General features: G+C 36.3%; 2 protein-coding genes across 2 annotated transcripts in view; one reads left to right on the top strand and one right to left on the bottom strand.

Moving 5' to 3' along the window:
- LOC107723155 (ubiquitin-associated protein 2-like) overlaps window positions 1–6,063 on the bottom strand; it is a 56,651-nt gene extending 50,588 nt beyond the window's left edge. The window contains exons 1-6 of the mRNA XM_016531722.1: window positions 5,996–6,063; window positions 4,595–4,731; window positions 4,409–4,486; window positions 2,867–2,977; window positions 2,477–2,621; window positions 2,242–2,319 (exon numbers count right to left, since the gene is read on the bottom strand). Of these exons, the coding sequence (XP_016387208.1) occupies window positions 2,242–2,319; window positions 2,477–2,621; window positions 2,867–2,977; window positions 4,409–4,486; window positions 4,595–4,690 (508 nt within the window). The 5' untranslated portion in view covers window positions 4,691–4,731; window positions 5,996–6,063. The remainder of the gene's footprint in view (window positions 1–2,241; window positions 2,320–2,476; window positions 2,622–2,866; window positions 2,978–4,408; window positions 4,487–4,594; window positions 4,732–5,995) is intronic.
- A 1,331-nt stretch (window positions 6,064–7,394) lies between these two features.
- The window catches only part of LOC107725310 (A disintegrin and metalloproteinase with thrombospondin motifs 13-like), a 20,451-nt gene continuing 8,253 nt past the window's right edge, over window positions 7,395–19,592 (top strand). Inside the window, 21 exon segments of the mRNA XM_016534568.1 lie at window positions 7,395–7,618; window positions 8,291–8,357; window positions 8,516–8,784; window positions 8,877–9,039; window positions 10,869–11,002; window positions 11,166–11,249; window positions 11,335–11,459; window positions 11,832–11,978; window positions 12,085–12,219; window positions 13,775–13,925; window positions 14,163–14,267; window positions 14,483–14,634; window positions 14,848–14,911; window positions 15,464–15,584; window positions 15,662–15,742; window positions 16,842–17,023; window positions 17,125–17,275; window positions 17,457–17,586; window positions 18,300–18,381; window positions 18,383–18,496; window positions 19,036–19,137. Of these exon segments, the coding sequence (XP_016390054.1) occupies window positions 7,523–7,618; window positions 8,291–8,357; window positions 8,516–8,784; window positions 8,877–9,039; window positions 10,869–11,002; window positions 11,166–11,249; window positions 11,335–11,459; window positions 11,832–11,978; window positions 12,085–12,219; window positions 13,775–13,925; window positions 14,163–14,267; window positions 14,483–14,634; window positions 14,848–14,911; window positions 15,464–15,584; window positions 15,662–15,742; window positions 16,842–17,023; window positions 17,125–17,275; window positions 17,457–17,586; window positions 18,300–18,381; window positions 18,383–18,496; window positions 19,036–19,137 (2,655 nt within the window). The 5' untranslated portion in view covers window positions 7,395–7,522.

The following is a 19,592-nucleotide window of genomic DNA, read 5'->3' as shown; positions in this document are numbered from 1 at the left end:
CAGGAATCATGAAGCAGAATCAAAATGCACGCGTCTTATCGAATACCCGGTTCTTTAAAATTTGGAACCGGTTCTAAAAATGGAACCGGTTTTCGATACCCAACCCTAGTGACGCGAGAATGATTCTGATATTCAGCCGACAGAAATCCTGCTGCGCCGCAGCGCCATTCACACAGTTTTACATTAAATTACATTATATTTGTCCCAAATCATTGTTAATGTACATAATGACTTCACCCTAGGCTGTAAAATTGTGTATTGTGCATTTTTTCAAAAAAAGTTCGACAATATAAATGCACTATTTAAATTTTTTGTTAAGTATCCATTTTAAAAACTATCGGTTGATTAATCGGTATCGGCCAGTGTGGTCCAACCTAGCTATCGGTATCAGTAAAATCCACTATCGGTCGGACCTCTAGACATGACTGGTATCAGATATCTGTGTTTACATTAATTCCCACCCAAAAGACCAGAAAATAACGGTAATTTACATTTGTTAGGCTTTTATCTACAGCTAATTCAAGGTAGAATTCTTTAGTGAAATCAAGTAGCACCAAGATGATATTTATTGAAATGAATTCAAATGAATTAACGAGAGAGAGAAAATGTGAGCGCATACAGCACATCGGCATTAAAGCACAATCTTTATGGGCAAACGTGTTTCCCTCGCATTGGGAGTTCTGAGGGGAATCGGATCTGTATGTTTAGACGTAGGTCGGATGTCCAGATATCGGATATGTATCTGATTTTTTTTTTTTTATGGAAGTGGCTCAGATCGCATGCGAAAAAAATTCACAAAATTCACAGTATCCACAAAACATTTTATCTTACCACTAAGAGTTCTCCTAAATAGCAGTAAAAGTTTTTAGCTAAGGGGCAGTTCCAACTTTGCAAGGACAGTCTGGCACTTCTGACTCACAGCCTGTAAGTCTATAAGCCAGTAATACTTTATTTATATTTAAATAACTTGCCACTGATGATTCAAACACGAGTTTTGAGCAGTGTAGAGTAGGCTTGTTGTTTGTTGTTTCTCCGATCACAAATGCAGATATGGTTTTATGTTTACACAGCGCGATACGCAACGTGTAAAAAGACAGTATAAGTCATTATAATCAGTAATTATGTCACCACTGGATGCAACAAATGCCTGATTTGTAATGGGTTTTATTGGTTTGGTCTCGTCCTGCTGGGAGATGGCATCACAGTATGCTAAGAGGCGTTTTTTTATTTTATTAATTAACAGAGTAGAATAATCATGGCAGATAGTAAGACATGCAATCATAAAAGAAAACGAAACTGTACGCGAGAACAGCTGTTGCTTGCCCAACTGGTTAATGAAAACAAGGACATAATAAAAAATTGGGATAACCTCCAAACCAAAGCAGATACCTTTTACAAAAATTTAGGAGTCCTAAATTTAGGACTGACACGCCCATTATTTTTAAGACTTTCTTCTAAATTGGTGAGTTATGAGCTACTTTTAGGCTTAAGATGTTTTGTGAATACTGGCCCTGATGTTTTTGTACCAGTGTAAATGTGTAAAGAAAAGTTTGAGCAGCAAATCATATTAGGATGATTTCTGAAGGATCATGTGACTCTAAAGACTGGAGTAATGACGCTGAAAATTCACTTTAAAATACATTTAACCTGGAAAACTGTTATTTTAAATTGTAATAATTTTTCACTATATTTACTGTTTTACTGTATTTTTGGACAAATGAGATGTTGATCAAAAACACACAGACAAAAAATCCTACCAATCCCAATCTTTTGAATGGTAGTGTTAGTTTTCAACATATTTCTGAATAATCGACAGCTCATTTTTCGCAGCTAATCCAACTTAAAAACCGCATCTGGGGGCAGCAGTGTATTAGTGAGCAGTAATGAGTTCATATAATGCACTTACCGCTCCCTCTTCCTCTGCGCCCACGGTCTCCTCCTCTCACTCCTGGAGCTGAATCAAACCCGTTCTCTTCCGACCGCCCTAAAAAACATATTTTAAATATTGTAATAATTTTACTATATTTACTGTTTTACTGTATTTTTGGACAAATGAGATGTTGATCAAAAACACACAGACAAAAAATCCTACCAATCCCAATCTTTTGAATGGTAGTGTTAGTTTTCAACATATTTCTGAATAATCGACAGCTCATTTTTCGCAGCTAATCCAACTTAAAAACCGCATCTGGGGGCAGCAGTGTATTAGTGAGCAGTAATGAGTTCATATAATGCACTTACCGCTCCCTCTTCCTCTGCGCCCACGGTCTCCTCCTCTCACTCCTGGAGCTGAATCAAACCCGTTCTCTTCCGACCGCCCTAAAAAACAAAGTCCAAGAACAGTGAATACCTGTACACCTGATCTCCAATCACCGCAACAACATTATTATGCGGCCTCATTAGACACCTCGCCTTAAAACACAATCCATACACACAAGTTAGGACATGTACACACTAAGCACACAGAAAGACACACCTTCCTGGTTGTGGCTGGCCCCTCGGCCACGTCTGTTTGGACCTCCGCGGCCTCTGCCTTCCTTCTCTCCTCTCTTCTCCCTGCTCTCTGGAGCCGTCCCTTCTTTTCCAACACTTTTCTTCTTGCCAACTGTCTCCCATGAGTCCTGTGCAATCAAAGTAGCGTTGAGAAAAATTCAAAACAGAATCAGAAACATGGGTTTATTAACCTCATAACCGTTTATCAAAGACCTATAGCAGCTTAGTAACTAGTATGGCAGGCTAGTAAAGTTGGAAAAGCTCCATGACATTATTTCAACTCAGTCTAGTTTTTCTGGTATGATTAATGCAATTACAAAAGACACTGAATCAGAAATGAGTAAAACATGATCAGCTGTAGCAAAGAACGCACCTTGACAGTGACCTCCTCCAGCAGGAAGTTGATAGCCCTGTTGACGTCCCCATTGCAGTCGTGAAGGGCCACCATACACTCATCCTGATTTTTGCCTGTAACCTCCATGAGCTAGGAGACAAACACAACCAAATGCAATCAAACTCAACAAAAATATCAATTATCTAGCTCGATTATATTTTACATTAAATAATTTATTCTGCAACATATTTAGAAGATTTTATTAAAAAAAAAAAGTTTACAATTTATTACAACAAAACCCTGTCTAAATGTGCATCTATCAGCCAGAAATTATACTGATTCATTTGAGCGAAGTATACAACACAAAAACCTTGATTCATTGAATCAAACATGTGAAAGTAACTGCAATTCAGTGAATCAAGAACCACTCTGATTCATTGAGAGTCATTAGACTTATTCAAAACTAAAAGGTAAGAGTTCAAGACTGATCTTGAATTTTTTTTATCTACCAGACAGAAATTATATTGATTCGTCTGGACCTTAAGTAAACAAAAAGTAACAAATCTTGATTAGGTTTGAGTTGGAAATGTGAAAGTAACTGCTGTGAATGAAGAACCACTCTGACTGATTCATTACACTGATTCAAAATAAGGCAAAGAGTCCTGGCAGATTCTTAAATCATTTTTGCGGATTCATTAAAGGAAAGCTTTATTAAAGGCTTAAAAGAGTTACTTAATCACAAATTGGACTACACTAATCACAGCTGCTGTTGTGCACAGTCAGCAATTCTGGATTCTGTTTTAATAGTTTAATTAGTTTAATAATAAAGAAGGACATCTGATCAATTGAATTAATAAAACTAACAATTTAATAATTTATTCAACAAAAGTGCCTTATGGATTTTTTTTTCCAGAAATTCTGTGTTGTCTGTTTTTAATTTATCTGGATTCTTTTTCATTATTTAACACAAATGTATCATCAAAAATGGTGGTAATCAAATGAATGCATATACCTTTTAGTTTTGTCTACTACACATACTCATTCACACAGATACATGCATACTTCATATGTGACCCTGGACCTCAAAACCAGTCTTAAGTCGTTGGGGTATATTTGTAGCAATAGACAAAAATACATTGTATGGGTGAAAATTATTTATTTTTCTTTTATGCCAAAAATCATTAGGACATTAAGTAAAGATAATGTTCCATGAAGATATTTTGTAAATTTCCTACTGTAAATAAAAAAAAACTTAATTTTTGATTAGTAATTTGGACAACTTTAAAGGCGATTTTCTCAGTATTTTGATTTTTTTTTTGCACCCTCAGATTCCAGATTTTCAAATAGATGTATCTCAGCCAAATATCGTCCTATCCTAACAAACCATACATCAATTTAGAAAAATTGACCCTTATGACTGGTTTTGTTGTCCAGGGTCACATATTTAAAATAGATATCTATTTAAAGTAAAATATTGCAATTTGATTAAATGTAGAGCCCCACTTTTGATTTATTCATCCAAATTTTGCCAAATTCTGTGACATTCCGTGTTATATGGTAAATTCCATTTTTATGACTCACCTGCTGGACTTTGCCCTCAAAATCTGCATCGTTTTTGTCGTAAATCATCTGGGCAAGTCGGATCTGTTCGGCTGTGGCCTAGAGACAGTTGACACAGTTATGCCTCCATAATCAGATCACACACGTTGGTCCTCAGGCCTGTGCATACGCCACACTTAACTGATGAAGAGTGTGTGTACGGCTCACCTGTATTTGTTTCTGTGGCTGTGAGGTGTGTGTGGTTTGTGGTAGGGCTCTGTCCCGATTGCCCCTGGCAGCATCAGTGACCACTGAAGTCATCATAAACAGTATATACAAAATAATGTATGTACAAAATAGAAAATCTGGAGGAGAAGAGGACACCGAAACAAATTATTACACACACTCAATACTATAAAAAAAAATATTCCCAAGACATTTGTATTCGGCGGGGTTGGTGACAGGTGCAGCAGGCCAATATGTACAAAATAGAAAATCTGGAGAAGAGGAAACAGAATCAAATTATTACACTCGCATACAAGACTATAAAAAAATATTCCCAAGACATTTGTGTACGAAGGGTTTGGTGACAGGTGCAGCGGGCCTGTGGCTAGTTTAACTCTCAGCACTGTACTTCTCATGTAAAACTATCACCTCTCTATCTGTCCAGCACTTAAATATAGCCATGCAAACATAGTCTGGACTGGTGTCCACTTACACACCCACCCAAACCCCACTCCTGAAAAAATAAAACACGGTTGCAACAACATATAAACAGCACATCGGTCTTAAAGGGACAGTTCAACAAAAAAAACAACAGACGTGATAAATTCTGGAAACGATATTAGAGTAACAAATCGCATTTTTTGGTCTATCCCTTTAAGGGCAGCGTCTCAAAACCAACCGAGTCGCCTATTTAGATAGCATAGTTAGGCATTCCTAACGTGCGGTTCGGCCAAAAACGCTGTCTATGTAACGTTAGGGAGCTCGGTGCGTTTTGAGCCACGGAAAGATCTCAGCTAAGCGCCGACTAAAAATAACCACGGTAACGGTTTGAATTCGCTGCAACCATCATGTATATCCACCTTCGTGACGGACTAAAAACAAACAGTACCTTGAAACGGCCCATAGCAACAAACACACAAACTCGTGCGATATCATTGCTATATCGTTTTAACGCAAGTGAAGATACATAACTACGTCCTATTTATGTGTTTACAGTCAGTTTTGGATAGAGTCAGAGCAGACGGGAGTAAAAACAAGCAGATGCTAATAGTCTCGGCTAACTGTTTGGTCTGCACCACGCCGCGTCGCTGCTAATGCTACGAACAACCGTCAACAGACCACAGCTCATCTGCCGCTAATGTGTTGACATCGAGTGAGGTAAACAATTAATCATTGTCCAGTTAGAAACATGGGCTCTTTTTACGTGTCGACGGTAATGGCTTTGTTTCAGTCTCTCGGCATCACAGACATACCCTCTCCAGACGCGCCGCGCCGCTCCTCGCCGCTTTTCGCCGCCTTTCGCCGCCCGCTCACATTGAAAATGAATGTCTTCCGGTCACTTTGACGCTCTCGCCGCCGGCGGTGTGAACGCACAGTTAGCCTTCAGGGGAAGTTCAGCTTCCCCCTCTCCACTCCCTCAACGCTGTGTGTTTTTACCTGCCCACTGACCGCACGCTCTTCCCTCATTCAGCAGCGCGAAGCCCGCGACAACAAACAAGACGTTTTTCAAAATAAAAGCTCAGACGACATTACTAAAATAAAATCCTGACCCGTGTCGCATAGAATGGCAGAATCTACTACTAACTAGGCTATATATAGAAACGTAAAGTAGATTTACAGTAGGAATCAACATTTTAGATCATGTTTCTGATTCGCATTTCTCTAATTTAATTTTTTAAATTACAAATTACATGATCAGTACAACAATTTGAGTGTACCCTTACTGAAAATTAACATGAATTTCCGAATGCCTTAGCATTTGTTGCCACTTTTGTTTTAATGGCAGCAGCGTGTGAGAGCTGAATAAAATCCAGTTTGTGCAAAACATGATCTTGTTATCCAACACGATTCGAGAATGCAAGCAAAAACATGTGTAAACATCTGTTTATTGCCAAATGTAGGTGATTTTGAGAGCAATGTCCGAATCGTTAGAGTCCATTTTTTTTACGACAAAGTTTACGGTTTGATTGATTGATTGATTTATTAATCGATTCGTTCACGGGCGGATTCGTTCTTTCAACTGGGATTGGGAAATTACAATTAACACCCTTATTAATAGAGAAAACCGGTGTAAACATCAATATATGCATATATATGGCTTTGTTAGCGTCGTGATGATGTAATAGAATCACTGAATCATTTTTTAACCAGTTCATTGAACTGAAAGAACCGATTCACAGAAATGAGTCGGACTTCCCATAATCCCAGATTTTAAATATGGTCTCTTCTTGACCCACCAAATATCATTAATAAATCATTTGCAAATTTGCTGAAATATGAAAGAGTTAAGAGTTTGTACCAGACCAAAAATATTGAATTATTCAGTTATTTACAAATCAATATTAGTTATGCCAATTTTACTAATATAGCTACTATTTTTTTTTTTAATGATTAGCTACAATGATGTGGTTGACAAAAATTGAAAATCATTGTCTCAGAAAACCTAAACAGAGCTTCTAGATATAAATTAATTGAGTAATCTCATAAATTGACCGTTGGTTATTGCTGTAGTAGTATTTCTGTAATGTTGTGTCCCACTCCGCTAGGATAACATCGTGTTTATGTACTGTGATTTGGAATTTGTTCATACATGAGAATTCTCTTCCAGTTTTCCAGCAATGTTAGAAATCAATAAAACAGACATCAACGGAGAGCTAACCACAACACAGCTTGTAACCTTCCACACAGATCATGGTGTGTCAACAACTATTGTCTGTCATTCATCAACTCAGTGTTTCAGTGGGGCTTGCCCATGCATGCTGATCAATAAACTTTTATGTTGATCTTTCTAAACAGGCAAAGTGTGAGACATCGGTCTATGCAGAGGACACTTTCAACCAACTTCAAACAGAAGTCAAAATTGCAGTGGTAAGGTAGGCTGATTGCTATCTTGGCATGTTCAGCCTCATTTGATTAGTCCTGTGCTTCAAGATGTGGTCAAACATGGGAACTCTGATCTGGTTCTTTCTGGTTCCAAGCCTGATAAAAACAACAGCTCTACTGATTTCACAATGCACTTTGCAGAAGGTAAGTGTGTTTAAGCTTGGAAAAAGGCACATCTATGACCTATTTGAGAAAAACTTTTATTTCTAAATGTACAAAGACCTTCACTTGGTTCCAACTATATATATATATATATATATATATATGTAATTTTATTTTTTTAAGATGTCTCTTCCGTTCACCAAGGCATCATTTATTTGATACAAAAAGGGTACAAAAATACAGTATTTAATTACAGTACAGTTAAAACAGTAATAGTGTGAAATATTATTGCAATTTAAAATAGCAGTTTTCTATTTTAATATATTTTAAAACGTAATTTATTCCTGATGTCAAAGCTATGTTGATTTGCTGCTCAATAAACATTTCTTATTATTAGCAGTGTTGAAAACAGATGAGCTGCTTAATATTGTTTTTGTGGAAACTGTAATATATATGTTTTCAGACATTTTTGATGAATAGAAAGTTCAAAAGAATAATAATAAGAAGAAGAAAATAATAACAATTGATCATTCTTGCTCAGTATAAGTTAATTAATTTCTTTCTTTTACTGACCTCAAACTGAACGGAAGTGTTAATTTATTAAATGAATTGAACTTTGCCTTTTGTGATGGAAACGTTATAGTATTTATGTGCAATATAACCTTTGTATTAATTAATTAAATCTCATAAAATTTTTGTTTTTTTTCTTGCCAGGATTTTTTAGAGTCTCTGAAACCTCAAGATTTATTTTATTATTTTGATACTATTTCCGTTAAATCAGGTGAGTCTGATTCACGGATATTGAGAAATACTAGTCACGAATGAGGAGTCAAAATAGGTTCATAAATACAAAATTAGAGCTTTTAAAAGACTTGAAAAAGTCAGTTTGTTTTAACTAAACATGTAAACACCCTGACATTAGTAGTTTGTTCTCTTCAGTGCCTCACTTTGAGCTGGTGTGGGTGAATTGCTCAGGGAATGAGTCTTTCAGAGGGCTATGGAGGTGCTCGTTTCAGAGTGATGGAGAGAGCTTTGAGCTGGGCCAACACAGAGATGAACAACCCATGTCTTGTCCCACGAGTCTGGAGACGGTGATCAACTCAACGGTCAGCGTGGTGAAGAAAAGAGAGGATATGTGCTGCGAGCAGCTGAAGTTACTGAGACCAGCGCATACGAGAACTCTTCTCCCCATCTGCCATGGCAAATTAGTAAGAAGATGCTTTTTACTGTGCTTTGTGTTTGTCCATATACAGTACTATATGGAGACAAATTTCTAATCATAGTCTGTATTTGTCCTCAGCAAGGTCTGATTCAGTCAGGGGAGAAGAGGCTGAATATTCGGCCGGTGCTTCAAAAACACATAGACCATCTGAAGGAGCTTACTATGGATTTACCTTCTGGTGTACCTCACCTGCTATTAACCCACACATTACCAGTGAGGAAACGTCTTAAACAGCCTAAGAGTGAGTGAACATTGCACTGGTTAAATATACACAGTATACAGTACCATATCATTGACCATAAGCCTATCACTGGCCTGATGTCCACAGCAAAACATCTATATCCATCTATTCAAAGTGCTGTTCAAGTCAAGTCAAGTCAAATAATCATTATTTATATAGCGCTTGATTTATTTATATAACACAAAACAGATTGTTTCAGAGTCACAGTTGAAAGTAACAGAATCATTGATGGATGTTTCATCATTCACACTAGGAGCACCAAATGCAGTAAGTAAAATAAGCTAAAAATAAGAGCACTTTCTGCATTTTACATTGTTACGCCAGTAGATGGCGACATTTGACTGATAAGTGAGTCCTTTGAATCATTCAGTCAAATAATTAGTTCAAAACATTGATTCATTCAGGAACAAAACAAAGCTGTGTCCAAAATCACATACTGCCTGTATAGGTATTACTTTTGAATACATTTGAATTTACTTCATGACCATTCAAGAAGTATGCCAACATACTACAAATGTGTGTAGTGTGAATGAAATTTGGACATCGGGAAGTCGTGGCCTAATGGTTAGAGAGTCGGACTCGTAACCCAAAGGTTGCGGGTTCGAGTCTCGTACCGGCAGGGATTGTAGGTGGGGGGAGTGAATGTACAGCGCTCTCTCCACCTTCAATACCGCGACTGAGGTGCCCTTGAGCAAGGCACCGAACCAAGTATGGGTCACCATACTTGGCCACATGTCACGTCACTTTCACTTTTTCACTTTCACATACTACTGTACATCCACCATGTTCTCATTGTCACCTAACTTAAAGTGTCAGATGCACACTTCATAATCTCGGCGGTAGTAGTAGGTCATCCGTTTTGTCAAGTCAGGTTTATTTGTACAGCGCTTTTCACGATACAAATCATTGCAAAGCAACTTTACAGCAAATTAAGTTTCTACAATATTTAGTGGTAGATGTTGTTGGTTTAGATGCAGTGATATGTTTATTTAGCTCTTCCTGTCCTATATTTGTAAAGCACTGCAGTTTATCTTTTGGTGCGATGAATGAAGCTGAAGTATTATACGCTGTAGAATCTTCATTTGTTATTGTATTTCTGATGTTATTTATTTTATCAGTGAAGAAATTCATAAAGTCATTACTATTAAACTGTGAGGGAATATTTAGATCGGGTGGCGTCTGGTTATTTGTTAATCTAGCCACTGTGCTTTTGTCTTGGGAATCCTTCTGTTTTATGAATACTAATTCAGACATACTATTTATTTCACATACTGGTTTTTGTCTACTACATAGTAGGCATATCTGTATGCAGAGCAAGTCTTTGAGTGAGTATCTGAATCATTCACTTAACAGATTAAATTAAAACATGGATTCAGGAACAAAACAAGTCTTCCTGAGGAAGTCATTGAATTATTCACTTAACAAATTTGAACAAAACACTGATTCTTTCAAGGAACTAAACTGTTTTTTGCTCAGAAACGCACAATGTTTCTGCAGTGCTAACGGAGCAAAAACAGACAACATAACCAATGATACTGAAAGTTACTATTTATTTATTGAACTGTTAAATAGAAGAAATATCACGCTTGCAATAAAGCTGTTTGTCTTAACATCAGTATAGCTGCAATTGTGCCTATAAACCGAATCAAGTTCAGTATCAAGTTCAGTAAATAGACTATACAAAGTGCTGCTTTGATCAAACTTAGAGCTTTCTAAAATGTAATACACAATTTTTGAAGTAATTAATGCCCAGTCACACCAAAAACAATAACTACAAAACTAACGATAATTATATTAAGTGTCAACTGTGTGATCTGCATCTGCCTTAGGTCAGTTCAGGTTACGGAGGACACCTCTGGGGTCAGAGGTCACACATCTGGAGCTAGCAGTGGTGGTGGGTCCAGATGTCTATGATGCTCATAGGCAAGACACTGAGAGATACATCCTGACAAACCTCAACATTGTATGTGTGTGTTTAATCTACATTTTCAGTTACAAAAAAGACATTGGATTTAAATGCATACTCAAGTAAAATAAATCTGACATGTACAATATATGGAATAGGATTGGATTAGTGCCTACCCAAGATACTTTGTGTTGTTTAAATATCTTTTCTACTCTTGCAGGCCTCTGAGCTTCTTAGAGATGTTACTCTCGGTGCCAGTATAAGAGTTAATCTTGTCCGTATGGTCATTCTCACAGAGCCAAAGGTAATAATAGCTGTTTGACCTAATGATGTACACAACAGCCATTATGTTAATCCACAAGGACAATAAAGCTTGTTTTAATCCACAGCCAGACATCCAGATCTCCGAAAACATCACTTCTTCTCTAAAAAGTGTGTGCAAGTGGGGTCAGAAGGTCAACCCTGATGCTGACACTGACCCTTTACATGCAGATCTGCTGTTATACATTACCAGGTGTGGACTAAAACCATAGAGAGCACTCTTAATTAAAGGACAGTCTCTTTATTGGGTAATTCTCAAATTGACTTTGTAAGCGATTTGTTAATTTATGGAACTTGCTGTGTGTCCGGTATAAAATAATGCCTAAAACTCTTAAAAGATGAAGCCATTTTTATATATTAAATAAAAATGCATTATTATTATAATTATTATAATATATTATTATATTATATTATATTATATTATATGCAAGTGCAATATATAAGTGCAAATCAATTTTTGGAGCAAGTTGTTAGATATCTTGCTAAAATGTTTGAAATACCAGAATATTACTATCAAGTGTTTCTGCACACTTGCATTTTAGTGCCTCTCTTTGACATCATTAAGGTTTGATCTGGTGTTACCCAATGGGAATAAGCTTGTGAGAGGTGTGACCCAGCTGGGCGGAGTCTGTTCCTCTCAATGGAACTGTGTGATTACAGAGGATACAGGCTTTGATCTTGGCATCACCATCGCTCATGAGATTGGCCACAGGTGAGCTTGACAACATTATAAAACTCAGAGTCATACTACCATGCTGAAATGTGAGGTGAAACTGAACACATAATCGTAATTGTTCTTGCCTTATTGTTTTTTCTAGTTTTGGCATAAATCATGATGGAATAGACAACACATGCAGCTCCAGTGGGTTTATGATGGCATCTGATGGAGGTTATAACAGTGTTGATCTCACATGGTCCCAGTGCAGCAGAGCTCAGCTCCACAACTTCTTCAGGTGTCAGTCACTTACTGTATAACACACATATACATCAGCCGCCAAAGGTCTGAGACCACTAATAAAAATACTATTGTGAATTTAAATAATAATAATAATAATACAATTGTTATTATAAATTATAATAGCAGTTAAATTTTTTAATTGAACATTTGTCACAAATTGCAGAATTCAATTTTTTCCCCCTGATTTAAATGTAAAAAAACATAACAAAAACATGATATATATATATATATTATTATTTTTAGCAAAATGTGACATGCTTGTAAAAGGCTTTTTGAGGATCACCCTTAAACCCCAATTACTATTCATCAATAAAATGTCAAGAACACCAATTCTTTTTGGGTCCATTTTAGTTATTTATTTGCACCATGTTTATTTATTGTATTTTATATTAATCCATTTGACCTAAACAAACGTTTGTGGTCAATAAGAAAAATAAAATCAGCAAGGATGCATTAAGAGTGACTTGCATTGTTACAAAAAATCTCTTTCAAATCAATACTGTTCTTTTGAACTTTCTATTCATCAAAGAAATCCTGAAGAGCAAAACAAAAATATGAAGCATAGCAACTACTTTGATCACAGGAATAAATTAAAATAGAAAATAGACATTTTAAATTACAAAAATTTCACAATATTACTGTTTACTGTATTTTTAAATCAAATAAATGCAGCCTTGGTGAACATAAGAGACTTCAAAAACATTAAAACCTCTTACCGACTGAAGATGTTCAGTTTTCTTCATAAGATGACTGTGTGTAACTTCTTCAGGTGTCAGTCACTTACTGTATAACACACATATACATCAGCCGCCAAAGGTCTGAGACCACTAATAAAAATACTATTGTGAATTTAAATAATAATAATAATAATACAATTGTTATTATAAATTATAATAGCAGTTAAATTTTTTAATTGAACATTTGTCACAAATTGCAGAATTCAATTTTTTCCCCCTGATTTAAATGTAAAAAAAACATAACAAAAACATGATATATATATATATATTATTATTTTTAGCAAAATGTGACATGCTTGTAAAAGGCTTTTTGAGGATCACCCTTAAACCCCAATTACTATTCATCAATAAAATGTCAAGAACACCAATTCTTTTTGGGTCCATTTTAGTTATTTATTTGCACCATGTTTATTTATTGTATTTTATATTAATCCATTTGACCTAAACAAACGTTTGTGGTCAATAAGAAAAATAAAATCAGCAAGGTTGCATTAAGAGTGACTTGCATTGTTACAAAAAATCTCTTTCAAATCAATACTGTTCTTTTGAACTTTCTATTCATCAAAGAAATCCTGAAGAGCAAAACAAAAATATGAAGCATAGCAACTACTTTGATCACAGGAATAAATTTAAATAGAAAATAGACATTTTAAATTACAAAAATATTTCACAATATTACTGTTTACTGTATTTTTAAATCAAATAAATGCAGCCTTGGTGAACATAAGAGACTTCAAAAACATTAAAACCTCTTACCGACTGAAGATGTTCAGTTTTCTTCATAAGATGACTGTGTGTTGATTGTCTGTGCAGTGCCGGGAAGGCGGAGTGTGTGAAGGATGTGCCGGTGCTGGGTGCTTCAGTGCAGGACTGGAGGCCTGGTCTCTTCTATGGAGTGGATGATCAGTGCCGTATAGCGTTTGGCAGCTCGGCTACTGCTTGCTCTTTCACTAATGGTGATATGGTGAGTAAGACATTTACTGCCATGCTAGTGCTGTTAAGACCTGAAATCACTTGACCAGCATAGTACTCTGTTTTATGTTGACATCTTTCTTATTGATATAGAAAGTTTGGGCGTAACATATTGAAAAACTGCCATTTTTTAAAACCCCAAAAAGCTTTGTAATTTTCATTTTGTCAATAAATATCTTGACTCAGACTTTCCATTAAGGTTTGATATTTTCTTTCTGTTGTCATCAAGGCAACCTGTCGTGTTTTGTCCTGCCATATCAACCCTCGGGACCGTAGCTCATGCACTCGTCTCCTTGTTCCACTCTTGGACGGGACGGAGTGTGGGCCCAGTCAGGTGACAGACTGCTATGACCAACATTTATTGACACTGAATTCTTAAGAAAGAATACTTGTATGCATCTACATATATTTTTTTGCATTTTATGGAATATGTTTGAGATAATAAAAAGGAAATTCACCATTATGTTTTAATATGTATTACATACAGATTTAATTCCATTCTCTTTCGATGTTGTTTTAATCATTCTCTTTCGATGTTGTTCGATGCAGTGGTGTTTGAAGGGCCGGTGTGTGTCTCCTTCTACTTTGGGTTCCTCCATGATGGTTCACGGCTCATGGTCTTCATGGTCTGAATTGTCTGTCTGCTCAAGAACATGTGGAGGAGGAATCACTTACCGCAGGAGACAGTGCAACAACCCCAGGTGAGAGAGACAATATGACAACTGCTGTTAGAAATAGGAGCATATAGAAAAATAACACGTCTCAATGTACCAAGGCAGTACAAAGACCGAAATTTGGTGTTTGTGCTTTTTGTGTTTGTACTAGAAATTTGATATGTAGTAGTATGCAGTAACTAGTGATTGGAATTAGATGCAGTGCAGATATATGTATTCATAGTGATGTTTCTGTTTCAGGCCAGCCTTTGGTGGTACCGTGTGTAAAGGACAGGACACAGAAGCTGAACTTTGTAATCGGCAGGTAACAGCCACCGGGCATGTTTACTCTGGGCCTCTGTAGGTCATGTTAGTCAAATGAAGGGTTGCACCATCTATACATTACTATGAGGCTGCATCTTACAATTTAGAATTTATTTATCTGAATTCTGAGTTTACATCTTGCAATTCTGACTTTTTTTTTCAGAATTCCTTTTTTTGTTTCCGCCATCGAATAAAAAAATCAAAAAGGTAATTGCAACTTTTTTTTCTGTGCGAGTTTATATCTCAAAAAAAGTCTGAATTATGAGATATAAACTCATAATTTCAAGAATAAAGTCAGAATTGTGAGATAAAAAGTCATGTTTACCAGTTTTATTTTTTATTCCATGTTAGAAATAAGCTTCCATACTGACTTAATCTATTTTGTTTCATACAAACACAACTGGTGCCATCTTGAGTTTCACTCAAGAAAATTTAGAGGACTTCAGTATTAATAGTACTGAAATGTTTTCACCCACCTTTTGAGTAAAATTGGACAGAGTATGAATATAATTAAACAAGTAAATTTCTCCATACTGTTTACTTTCTGGGTTAGCTGTTTGGCTGTGATGGAGTAATGCATTCTGGGAAGGTGGAGGATGTGTGTGGGGTGTGTGGGGGTAATGGCTCCACCTGTCAGTTCATCTCAAACACCTATTCAGGCGGAGAAGCTGGAGGTAAGTAGAGGTCATTTGTCCATTCATTTACTTTCAAATATGAACAATAACCTCTTTCTGCCTGTTGTCTTTTCAAGAGTATGTCACATTCCTCAGTCTTCCTCTGAACGCCTCTCAGGTTCATGTGATTAACACGAAGCCGGTTTTTACACACCTTGGTGAGTATAGCTACGTTCAGCAGAATACAGTTGTCAGTCCTGTTAGAAGAACTCAATTCTGTTTTTTACACACAGTTTAGCATTGAAATTGTGTTGTATGATGGAATAAGAGGGTTTGTGGTTGTGTATCTTAGAGAATGAAATCAGTGGAAGATTTCAGTATTAAATAGTTTAGAATAAAAACTATGTTCTTTACTATTCTGTCTCTAATTTTACAAGCATCCTGTTAGAAGAACTCAATTCTGTTTTTTACACACAGTTTAGCATTGAAATTGTGTTGTATGATGGAATAAGAGGGTTTGTGGTTGTGTATCTTAGAGAATGAAATCAGTGGAAGATTTCAGTATTAAATAGTTTAGAATAAAAACTATGTTCTTTACTATTCTGTCACTAATTTTACAAGCATTAAGGCCTGTTCACACCAAGGACGATAACGATAAAGATACTTTAAAGATACCTTTAAAGATACAGAGACTTCATATACAGAACAAATCCAAAATTTGGAATAATCACTTCTGCTCACCAAGGCTGCATTTATTTGATGAAATATACAGTAAAACTGAAATATGGTCAAATATCATTACAATTTAAAATAACTGTTTTCCATTTTAATATATTTTAAAATGTAAATTAGTTTTGTGATAGTAAAGCGTAATTTTCAGTATCATTACTCCAGTCTTCAGTGTCACATGATCCTTCAGAAATCATTTTAATGGGGAAACTCTGATACATTTTATTAGGACCCTCAGACGAATAGAAAGTTAAAAAAAAAACATAATTTATTTGAAATAGTAATCTGTTCTAATTTTATAGAGGTCTTTACTGTCACTTTTGATCAATTTAATGCGTCCTTGCTGGAAAAAAGTATTAATTTCTATCAGAAATCTTACTGGCCCCAAACTTATGAATGTGTACTATTTAGGGGTGTAAACCATGTAACCAGTCAATTTAAATGCATCAGTCTGGAAGGATTGGCTTTGTTGTGGCATTTGTTACTTTGACAGACATTCATATGGTATCTGAGTACAGCATGTCCTAATAAATAATCAATACAGTTCAAAAAATGATATGTAAGAAATGTCCCTCTTTTTTCCTGCAGCGGTGTTATCAAATGATAAATATGTGGTGTCTGGAGATGGAAGCCCAGGCCTGAGCATCACATACCCCTCACCTCTGGAGAAGAGCCCCATAATCTATAACCTGTTCCTCACACCTGACCACCTGCCTCAAACTGAAGAGCTCACGATCTCTGGACCAATCACAGACAAAATCCACATACAGGTGTGTACCACCATTCTTTGTTACTGGACCTTTGTTATTTGTGACTTTATATGGTAATGTTCAAAAATCATTGTTTGTAACAAAAACTGCTCATTTTGTAGGTGTTTCGGAAATACGGGCAAGAGTATGGAGACCTTACCACCCCAAACATCTCATACCAGTACTACTCGTCTGAAGCTGTTTCAGTTGAGAGAGCTGCTGAAGGCAGATGGTCCACTGTCATATCTGCATGCTCAGTCACCTGCGGCACAAGTAACACATCAGCAGTGACATTCTGCACATAAAACATGCTACAAGTAAGAAGTTTTGTTAACTTAATACTGTTTTGTAATAAATTTAAATACAATCCAATTGCATAATATTGTCTTGCCCATGAATTTGGTTGCTCTCTGGTTGCTCTCTCTCTCTCTCTCTCTCTCTCTCTCTGTTGTAGGCATCCAGAAAATCAGTCAGCTCTGTGTGGATGGTCTCACACTCAAGCGTCTGGAAGATGAGCTCTGTAGTTCACACCCTCGAACACCATATCAGCTGCAGCCCTGCTTCCAGCCCGACTGCCCACCCAGGTGCCTTTCAGTGTTTCAGATTCATAGTTTTGCCTCAGAGGAATCATTGGCCTTTTAAACATATCAGAAAAATTGGCAAAGAATTGGATTAATAGCTTTTTTCTTGAGTACAGCCAAATAGGAAACCACTGACTTCATTTGGCCATGTCTGTAAAGTCAATGAGACCCTTTTATGTTTCAAAAGACTACTTATGATTGTTGACAGGGTCTTTGTTTATTTTGTGCATGTGTTGTAGCTGGGAGGTCGGTGAGTTTGGACCCTGCAGCGCCCCCTGTGGCATGGGAGAGCGAGTGCGCTCTGTCACATGTGTTCAGAAGCAGGGTAAGGTGAAAGTAGAGCTGCCTGACTCAGACTGTACGCTTGACTCGAAACCCCAAACTACTGAGACCTGCAACCCCCAAATCTGTCCTGCCAGGTAACGTGCAAAAGTGTGTGAGAATTAAATGAATTAGCAAGTTAGACAGTCCAAAGCTGAAATGTCTAAAGAACAGGATTATAAAGATTACATTTTTTAATGCACAGATGAATCCATCACTATGAGACTCAGAAAATTTATTAAGACAGTATCGGGCATCAACAGCCCTAAAATAACATTGGCATCAGGTCAATTTAGATTTAATGTTCACCTTAACATTCAAATGACTGCTGTTCACTCTTGCAGTCGTGTGTGTGTGTATTCATGCGCATATGTGTGTGTGTGTGAGTGTTGTAGATGGCAGGTGTCCGAGCCTGGCGAGTGTTCGGCTGTGTGTGGACCCGGGGAGGCTCAGAGAACAGTGTCGTGTGTCCGCTCAACATCATGGATCTGATTCTGAGGTTAACCAAAACCTGTGCCCTGAACCCAAACCGCCAGAACACGTTCCCTGTGTGGTGGACGTTTGTCCTGTCGGCTGGGATTCCCAAAGAGAGGTACTGTGTTATAAAATGAATTCAGCATATATTATTGACATCAGAAAATAATTAAGCAATGTCACACAAGTAAGAGTGCTGCTGTACTGAATATCAGCACAATCTCAAGATATTCAGATTGATATAACAGATATAACAGATATTCAATATAACCGTCGTAAATCGTAAATTAATAAATCAATATCAAGTCATTTAGGTTTAAAAATGGCCAATAAGTAGGTATATTATTCTTTGCAAACAAAAAGTATTTCAAAAGAAGCCAAAGCATCAAGAGTTGCATGTCACTAAGACGCAGTGGTATGAATGAACCACTCGTTTTAAAATCGTCCTGGTCTACTAATGTGTTATGACATCCGCTTTGAACATTTGAATGCACGTGATAACTTCGTTAACTCTACAATAAGTAAATCCACTTCACCAGCTAATTACTCTTTAATGGTGATGCTACAGAGCTACCACAAAAACAGAAGTTCAGAGAAAAACTTGTTTCTCTGACACATAAGGTCTATTTGTGATCTGTTCAAAAATGTCTTCTCAATACCCAGCTGATCCGTACAGACACCCACATAATGCCCCGCTCCAGAATGGTTCCAGTTTATGTTTGGAGTCCTGTGATTGGCCAGTGCTCAAAGACCTGTGGGATTCTATGTTGGGTCCAGTGTTATTTTATTATAATTGATATACTATAGTTTTTGTTAATATTTTTACATTTTATTTTTAATTGTAGTTAAAATTTTAGTAATTTTGTTGTGTTATTGGCCTTTTTTTATTATTATTTTTTAATGGCTATATCATTTTTATTAAGTTTCCGTTTTTGTTTAGTTAGTTTTAGTTATTTCAGTACTTTAATTCAAACTAAATGAAAATGAAAGTAGAAACTAGCTGAAATAAAATAAGCCTAAATTATGTTTATTTTATTTCAAGGAATGAAAATGTTTTTTTTAATCGATAATACCACTTAATGTCCAGTACCACTTAATACCGATTGTCTTGAACCAAAACCAATTGATTTATATTAATTGTATTGTATAATATTAAATTATATTGTATGAATTATTAAATTATATTATATTTTATATATATTATACTATATTAT

Source organism: Sinocyclocheilus rhinocerous, unplaced genomic scaffold (genome assembly GCF_001515625.1).
Source record: "Sinocyclocheilus rhinocerous isolate Xijiao unplaced genomic scaffold, SAMN03320098_v1.1 scaffold311, whole genome shotgun sequence".
Classification (NCBI taxonomy): Eukaryota; Metazoa; Chordata; class Actinopteri; order Cypriniformes; family Cyprinidae; genus Sinocyclocheilus; species Sinocyclocheilus rhinocerous.
This window is presented reverse-complemented; position numbering and strand designations above follow the sequence as displayed.